We start from the raw sequence: 9,237 nt of genomic DNA, 5'->3' as shown, positions 1-9,237 counted from the left end.
CTAAGACTTATTGGCCCTAATCTCGTTATCACTCTGCTTCATTGTTGATGAAGGATCCTAGAACTTCCTTATACATTTCACAATATTTATTGGTTATAGAAGCCTTTATAGAGCATGGTTCCCAATAAGAGATGCTGGAACTAGCACAGAATTGGACTGACTTATCCAGGCATACCTTTGAGTCTGTTTATGGCTTACAATTTAGACACCTGCCTCTGAGTGGTGGTGCCTTGTTGCTGATGACCGACCAAGCAAGAAGGGTCAAACCAAACTTTTGAATTGTGTCTCTTTCAGCCACAAGGAGCTCAGGAATCGTTTGGGCACATCTGCCTCTTCCTCCAGACTGATGTCCCTAATGGCAGGGCCCGTGTCCTCGTTAAGTTTGTGTTGCCAACAGCCAGTCCAGAGGCATCCCATAGCAGGAGTGAAAATACTGTATAATGAAGGAAGCTGTCCTCAGAGAGCTATAAAACCAGAGCCCTAGTTAAACACCTTTTCTACTCACCCTGTCCAGTTTTGCTCCATAAATAAATGACCAGGGGGCTGTGAAACCTCTATGAAGGGTATTCATCTTAGTCCATAGACCTCCATGTAAGAGAAATGAAGCTTCCCTTTATTTCCTTTAAATCAAAATAAATTGAATTCTGAATTCCCACAAGGCTGAGATGAGGGAAATTTGATCCCATTCATCCTGGGAAGTGGGAATAAAGTGTCCTCCTTCCCAGGATCTGGAAGCTTCCTTGGCCTCTGGACAATGGGGGAAGAGACCCATCTTTAGTCTCTTTGTTACCCCAGTGGCCTCATTTCCAAGCTCCTGTGAAGGCAGGTGGCACTGCTGCTTCTGTCATGAGCTTGGTCCTGGGATCATGGCCAATGCTGGGAGCCTGGGTTTCAACTTCCAGCCTCTAGGGTGCACTGAGCTGGTACCTCCATGGAGGCTTAGCTCTCCCTCCTGCTTATGGAACCTGCTGACTCAGTCCCTCCCCAGGTGGGCAACTTGTGCTCTCTTTGTGCCCTGCTCCATCCCCACAGGTTTAGCGTTTGCCCCTTTTGCTTCTTTCCCCTACTCATCTCCTCCAGGAGCTCAGGCTCCTGGAAAACCAAAGCCAAAGAGGTTACTTGCCTGTAAGAAACTTCTGGTTATCCTTTTTTTTTTTCATTGATAATGATTTTTATTTTTTCCATTATAGCCGGTTTACAGTGTTCTGTCAATTTTCTACTGTACAATAAGGTGACCCAGTTACACGTACATGTATATATTCTTTTTTCTCACATTATCATTCTCCATCATAAGTGACTAGACATAGTTTCCAGTGCTACTCAGCAGGATCTCATTGCTAATCCATTCCAAAGGCAATAGTTAGTATCTATTAACCCCAAATTCCCAATCCATCCCACTCCCTCCCCCTCCCCCTTGGCAACCACAAGTCTGTTCTCCATGTCCATGAGTTTCTTTTCTGTGGAAAGGTTCATTTGTGCCTTATATTAGATTCCAGTATAAGTGATATCATATGGTATTTGTCTTTCTCTTCGACTTCACTTTGCATGAGAGTCTCTAGTTCCATCCATGTTGCTGCAAATGGCATTAGTTTGTTTATGGCTGAGTAGTATTCCATTGTGTATATATACCACATCTTCTTAATCTAAGCATCTGTTGATGGACATTTGGGTTGTTTCCATGTTTTGGCTTTTGTGAATAGTGCTGCAATGAACTTGCGGATGCATGTGTCTTTTTCAAGGAAATTGTTACCTGGATATATACCCAAGAGTGGGATTGCTGGGTCATATGGTAGTTCTATGTATAGTTTTCTAAGGTACCTCCATACTGTTTTCCATAGTGGTTGTACCAATTTATATTCCCACCAACAGTGCAGGAGGGTTCTCTTTTCTCCACATCCTCTCCAACATTCGTTATTTGTGGAGTTATCAATGATGGCCATTCTGACTGTTGTGAGGTGGTACCTCATGGTAGTTTTAATTTGCATTTCTGTAATAATTGGTGATGTTGAGCATTTTTTCATGTTCTTGTTGGCCATCTTCTTTGGAGAAATGTCTATTCAGGTCTTTTGCCCATTTTTCAATTGGGTGGTTATCCTTTAGAACAAAGTGTAAGTTTATCTCTCAGTGGACTTCCCCACCCCCTGCCTGGTCAGGACTGCAGACTGGCCAAGATAGTCTCGCCAGTCTGTTGACAAATGTTTTGGATTCACCTCTGCCTCTAGGCATATGTGTTGGAGAGCTTGCCTCTCCCTGCTCTGCCAGCTCCAACTCCTGACTCACAGTCTAGTTGTGATGAAATAAGTGGCAACTGAGTGGTTGCTAATAAGTGTCCATTCCTTCCCTTTTCTTTTCTTGATTATGATTTAACTGTTTCTCCCTGCCGCACTGCAAATTCCTTGTTATGACCCTCTTCATAGCTCCTATATCTGGCAAATAAATAATCAGTGTTTGTGGAATTCACCCTTCTTCCCGACCTGAACGCTTGGTCTAACTAAGTCTCCATCACTTTTAAGCTGCCATTTTGTCTTCCTGGGCAGAGTGAGGAAAAATAACCTGCCGCCTTTGGGTTATCTGCTGAAAGAAGGAAAAAGAAAATTTAGGGGGCTGGATCCTGCCTCCATGATGTTTGGGCTGTCCCTGTGCCAGGTGGTGTGAAGGCTGGGCCTGCTGTTCCTTCCACAGATTTCTCCAGGGCCCCAGGGAGTCTTCTCCTTGACTGACTGCTTCCTCAAGGAAGCTCACATGCATTTCTCAACCTCTTCTGAACTGCTGAAGGTGCAAGTCTGCTAACTTAGAAATAAAGATGATGCAGAATACTGAATTCAGGTAAAACTTAGCCAACACCTTTATTTATTTATTTTTTGGCCGCATCTGTGGCATATGGAAGTTCCCAGGCTAGGGGTTGAATCAGAGCTACAGCTGCCAGCCTATACCACAGCCACAGCAATGCCAGATCTGAGCCACGTCTGTGACCTACACCACCGCTCACAGCAACGCTGGATCCTTTACCCACTGAGCGAAGCCAGGAATTGTACCTGCATCCTCATGGATACTAGTTAGGTTCATTACCACTGAAGCCATAATGGGAACTCTAGCCAATGACTTTTAAAATAACTTTTTCAGATAAGATAATCTAAAAATATATAATTCATTATGGAAAACTTGAAAAATACAGATGTGGCTTTTTGATTGTGCAGCCAGCCTTCAAGATGGCGCTGGAGAAGGAAAAGAAGTCTAAGAAGTCAAACTGCAAGTTTAATTTGGACCTTACTCATCCAGCAGAAGACGGAATTTTTGATTCTGGAAATTTTGAACAGTTTTTATGGGAGAAGGTTAAAGTGAATGGAAAAACTGGAAATCTTGGGAATGTTGTTCACATTGAATGCTTCAGGAATAAAATCACAGTTGTTTCTGAGAAAGAGTTCTCTAAAAGGTATTTGAAATATCTTACCAAGAAATACCTTAAGAAGAACAATCTTTGTGATTGTCTTCGTGTGGTTTCATCTGACAAGGAAACTTGTGAACTTCGTCACTTCCAGATTAGTCAAGATAAAGTTGGATCCGAGTCTGAGGACTAAATGAAGCTGTCCCTTATAGGGTTTTGCTTGATAATACAACAAATGAGACCAGAGAAAGAGACATATAGAAATTGACTTTTAGTTTATCAATGAATAAAAAACATTGTACTTTATGAAAGAAAGAAAGAAAAATAGAGATGTGTATGTTCATATGCACACACTGTATTTTCTGCATACTCAGCATCTTCCCCTGGATGGCTGATAAGCACAGAGGTCTGAACCACCCTATAACCTGTGCCTTCTGCAGGCTTGGCCAGCCCAGTTGTTCAGTCATCCTGGAATCCACTCTTTCTCACCCACACGTCTAATTGATTAGCAAATTCTGCTGTTTTTTTTTTTTTTTTTTTCCCCTTCAAAGTCCACTTGAATCCAAGTACTTTTCACAGAAACCCCCACTCTCCTGTTCCAAACCACAGCACTTGTCTGGATCATCCCAGAGCCTCAGAGCTGTCTCCCCCTTATAGCCTGGACCCCCTAGAGTCTACTCTCTGAAAGCAGCCAGGATGTCTGCTTTTGGCATAAGGGAGGCACAGAGCTTGATATTACCCTCCTGCCACAATAAGAAAACCTGTCGGAGTTCCCGTCGTGGCACAGTGGAAGCAAATCTGACTAGGCACCATGAGGTTGCAGGTTCGATCCCTGGCCTTGCTTAGTGGGTTAAGGATCCGGCATTGCCATGAGCTGTGGTGTAGGTTGCAGATGTGGCTCGCATCTGGCGTTGCTGTGGCTGTGGCTTAGGCTGGCAGCTACAGCTCTGATTTGACCCCTAGCCTGGGAACCTCCATATGCTGCGGGTGCGGCCCTTAAAAAAAAAGGACAAAAGACAAAAAAAAAAAAAAAGAAAAGAAAACCTGTCAAAGTATATGAAACAACTGTTTTATGTACATAAAGTTGTACTAAATTTGTACGTATGCCTCAATCAGATCAAGGTCTTTTCTGTTCTCTTCCACAGGTCTGTCTGTGTAATCCTCCACCCCTAAAATACTTATTTAATCATTGAAACTGTATCGTACAGGTCAATATCTGGTATGGCAAGTCTCACCCCATTACCCTTCTTTTGCAAAATGTTCTTGGCTGAATCAGCTATGTCTTTCCCTAAGTGATCCTGTAAGGATCTTATCGAAATTGTTTTATATTTGTAGATGTGTCTGAGGATTAATGGATTTCTTCCAATCTTAAATCTATTCATCTGAGAATACAGAAACTACTACACAGCCTTGAGTACTGTAGCTATAAGTCTTGAGATTGGGTAGACTGTTTCATTTTACTATTTCTCCTTTTCTGAATTATTTTAGTTTTTCTAGTTTCTTTAGCCTTCCATATAAATTTTAGAGTAAGCTTGTTTATATCTACAAAATTTAGTCCTCAGTGGAGCTTTATGGTTTTTCACACATAACTCCAGCACATTTGCTGTTGAGTAGATATTTTATTTTGTTTATTGTTGCTGTGAATATGATTATTTTGACACTATATTTTAATTGAATATTGTTATTGCTTTTTATGCATTTATTTATTTTGTAATGGGCCACATTGCAAAAATTTTAATCAGTTCTAACAATTCTTTTCTTTGTATGGTTTCAATTCCTTTAAACTTGTTAAAGTTTGTTTCATGACCCAGGATATGGCATCTCTTGGTATATGTTTCATAGACACTTGAAAATAATATGTGTTTTGCTGTTGTTGATTCGATTCTATTGGTTGATGGTCTTGTTGCCTATATCCTTGCTCATTCTTTGTCTAATTTCTCCAACTCTAATTGTGAATTCGTCTATTTCTTCTGTTTCTATCAGTTTTTGTCTTATGTATTTTGTAGCTCTCTTGTTTGGTGCATACACAATCAGGTTTGCTATGTCTTCTAGGTGGATTAACTTTTTTATCATAATGTAATGAATCTTTCTGTCTCTGGTAATTTCCTTTGCTCTGAACTCTACTTTATCTGATATTAACATATCCACTCCTGTTTTCTCTTGTGGAATGTTTGCAAAGTATAGCTATTTCCATCTTTTAGCTTTTAGTCTACCTACCTCATTGGTATAGACTGAATGTTTGTGTCCCCACCCAAATTCATATATGATAACCCAATCCACAAAGTGTTGGTTGGGCTCTTGAGAGGTGATTAGGTCATCAGGGCTCTGCCTCATGAATAGGATTAGTTCCCTTAATAAAAAGACCCCAGAGAGATCCCTTGCCCATTCTGTCATGTGAAGACTCAGTGAATGTCTGTCTATGAACGTGGAAGTGGACTCTCACCAGACACCAAATCTCTGATGCCTTGATCTTGGACTTTCCAGCCTCCAGAACTGCAAGAAAAAAATATTTGTTGTTTATAGGCCACCTCATCTTTGGTATTTTGTTATATTAGCCCAAATGAACTAAGACAATTGTTATGTTTGAGGTGAGTTTCCAATAGCATACATAGTTGGGTCATCTTTCTTATAAATTTATTTGAGTATAGTTAATGTACATTATGTGAGTAACAGGTGTACAATATAGTGATTAGATGGGTCATCTTTTTAAACCCACTGTAACAATGTCTGTCTTTTAATTGGTATATTTAGACTATTTACATTAAATATACTTATTGATAGGAGTTCCTGTTGTGGCTCACGGGTTAACGAATCCGACTAGGAACCATGAGGCTGAGGGTTCAATCCCTGGCCTGCTCAGTGGGTTAAGGATCTGGCATTGTCATGAGCTGTGGTGTAGGTCACAGAAGTGGCTCAGATCTTGCTGTGACTCTGGTGGAGGTCAGCAGCTACAGCTCTGATCTGACCCCTAGCCTGGGAACCTCCATATGCCGCGGGAGCGGTCCAAGAAATGTCAAAAAGACAATAATAATAATAATAATAATAATAATGTACTTATTGATATACAGTTGACCCTCGGACAACATGAGGGTTGGGGTGTCGACCCTCCACACAGTTGAAAATCCACATATAACTTAAAGTTGGCCCTCTGTATTTGCAGTTTTCTGTTTATAGGGTTCTGCATCTGCACATTCAACCAACATGAATGGTATAGTACTATAGTATTTACTACTGAAAAAAAAAATCCATGTATAAGTAGCCCTGCACAGTTCAAACCCATGTAGTTCAAGAGTTAACTGTATTAGGGCTTAAGTCTGCTATTTTATTTTATTTCTTTATTTTATTTTCATTTTTTAAAGTTTTATTGAGGTATAGTTGACTTACAAATATTGTGATAATTTCTGCTGTACAGCAAAGTGATTCAGTTATTCATGTACACACATCCATTCTCTTTCAGATTCTTTTCCCACAGAGATTATCCAAGAATATTGGGCAGAGTTCTCTGTGCTATACATCAGGTCCCTGTTGACCAATCATTCCATATACCTCAGTGTGCATATTCTGCTATTTTATTTTTTGTTTTCTGTTTACTTTCTGTTTTTTATTTCTCTGTTTTATTTTCCTGCTTTTCTATAAGTTTTTTAAGAATTCCATTTTAATTTGTCTATAGTGTTTTTCACTGTATTAAAAAAATTTTTTTTTTGGTCATGCCTGTGGCATATGGAAGTGCTCAGGCAAGGGATAGAACCTGAGCCACAGAAGTGACAGTGATGAATCCTTAACTGCTAGGCCACCAGGGAAATCCCTCTACTGTATCTCTTTGTATAGCTTTCTGAGTGGTTGCTCTAGGTATTACATTGTATAGACAGAACTTATCACAGTCTATTGGTGTTGACATTTCGCCAGCTCAAATGAAGTAAAGAAACCTCCTTCCCTTTAGGTCCCTTTACCTCCTACCATTTATAATTGTCTTAAGCATTTCTTGTATATACATTTAGAACCACATTAGACAGTATTATAATTCCTTTAACCGTTGAACAGAATTTAGAAAACCTAAGAGATAAAGGAAAATATATTTAACTATATTTGTATTCTTTTTGTTGTTCTTTCTTCTTTTCTGGTGTTCCAGAATTTTTCTTTTATGGTTTCATTTCTGTTTCAAGAACTTCCTTTAGCCCTTCTTTTCAGGTAGTCTTACGGCAACAAATTCTTTTGGTCTCTTTCATCTGAAGATCTCCTGATTTCTACTTTATTCCTAATGGATATTTTCACTGGATATAGGATTCTGGGTCAACAGTCCTTTTCTTTTACTGTTTGAAAATTGTGCCAGTTCCTTCTGGCCTCTGTAGTTTCTGATGAGAAATCTGCAGGAATTCAAATTGTTCTTTCCCTGTTAAGTAAGGCATTGTTTTTCTCTCACTGCTTTGAAGACATATTCCTTGCCTTTAGCTTTAAGAAATTTGACTATGAAAAAAATTTTTGACAATGAATGTCTTGGTGTAGATTTATTTGGATTTATCTTATTTAGGAATTTTTCAGCTTCTTCAGTAGATAGGCTCCTTTGCCAAATTTGGGGGTTTTAAACATATATCCTTGACTGCTTTTGGACTCACCCTCTTTCTCCTTTCCTGGGATTCTGATGACATGAGTGTTGAATCTTTTGCTTTGGTTACACAGGCTCCTGAGGCTCTGTTAATTTTTTTAAAAGTCTGTTTTCTTTCTGTTGTTCAGATCGGGTAATTTCTATTGTTCAAATGTCAAGTTTACTGATTCTTTCCTCTGTCATTCTTTCTCTGCCCTCTCCATCTTGATCTTATTCAATGAGTTAAAATTTTTTCTCAGTTGTTGTATTTTTTAGTTCTGAAATTTACATTTGCCTGTTCTTTATATCTTTTATTATTTGCTGAGATTTAAAATTTTTCATTTGTTTCAGACTTGTTCATAATTGCTTGTTTAAACATTTTATAATGGCTGCTTGGAAATATTTATCAGATAATTCTAACATCTGTGCTTTTTTTTTTTATTTTTAGGGTTGTACCTGTGGCATATGGAAGTTCCCAGGCTAGGGGTCAAATCACTGCTGGCCACAGCCATAGCAACGCTGGATCTGAGCCATGTCTGCGACCTACACCACAGCTCACGGCAATGCTGGATCCCCAACCCACTGAGTGAAGCCAGGGATCTAACCTTCATCCTCATGGATACCAGTCAGATTCGTTTATGCTGTGCCACAATGGGAGCTCTCCATCTCTGCTATTTTGGTGTAGGCATTTATTGATGGTCTTTTTAAATTCAATTTTCCAGGTTCTTGGTATGATGAATAATTTTTGATTGGAACTTGGACATTTTAGGTATTATGTTGTGAGGAGGCACCTTGTTACTACAGGTTGGAGACGGAACTCTCAGCTCCATACCCAGCCTTCTATGACACCACCTTCTCAGGGGGTTTGGTGTACCTCATTATAGCCTGGTAAGGGTGGAAATCCAGGCTTCCTACTTGCCCTTTGCAAACTGGGGCTACAGTTTTTCTGTAGTACTTGGCTGGAGTAGAGTAGTTATTGTCTAAAAGTTTTCTGTCTTACTAGTCTCTTTCCTGGTCCTTTGGCTAGAAAGAGAAGAGTTTTTGTTTTGTTTGTTGCTTGTGGGTTTTTTTTTGGTGTTTTTTTTTTTTGGTTCTGTGCTATTTCATGTTTCTAGGTTATAGCCTCATTAGCTACAAGTATGGACTATTTCAGGCAAAAAGAAAATCTGGGGAACTCACTACTGTATTGTTCCCTTGATAGTCGTCCCCAACCTCTCTAGCTAGTTTGCCTTTTTTTCCTCCATTTTTCAGAGTCTTATGTTCATTATAT

General features: G+C 39.6%; 1 protein-coding gene across 1 annotated transcript; it reads left to right on the top strand.

Annotated features, from left to right (window-relative positions):
- The first annotated feature begins 3,184 nt into the window (after positions 1 to 3,184).
- LOC125133463 (60S ribosomal protein L22-like 1) lies at positions 3,185 to 3,578 on the top strand. The gene has a single exon (XM_047791603.1). It carries the CDS (start codon positions 3,210 to 3,212, stop codon positions 3,576 to 3,578), a length of 369 nt encoding a protein of 122 aa, XP_047647559.1. The 5' UTR covers positions 3,185 to 3,209.
- The last annotated feature ends 5,659 nt before the right edge of the window (positions 3,579 to 9,237 follow it).

This window comes from Phacochoerus africanus, chromosome 8 (assembly GCF_016906955.1).
Source record: "Phacochoerus africanus isolate WHEZ1 chromosome 8, ROS_Pafr_v1, whole genome shotgun sequence".
NCBI lineage: Eukaryota > Metazoa > Chordata > Mammalia > Artiodactyla > Suidae > Phacochoerus > Phacochoerus africanus.
The sequence above is the reverse complement of the archived record's forward strand: the minus strand, read 5'-3'. Positions and strand labels throughout refer to the sequence as shown.

What these genes read in the sequence shown, in the direction of transcription:
- LOC125133463 (XM_047791603.1), top strand. Translation starts at nt 3,210, where the DNA reads ATGGCGCTGGAGAAGGAAAAGAAGTCTAAGAAGTCAAACTGCAAGTTT.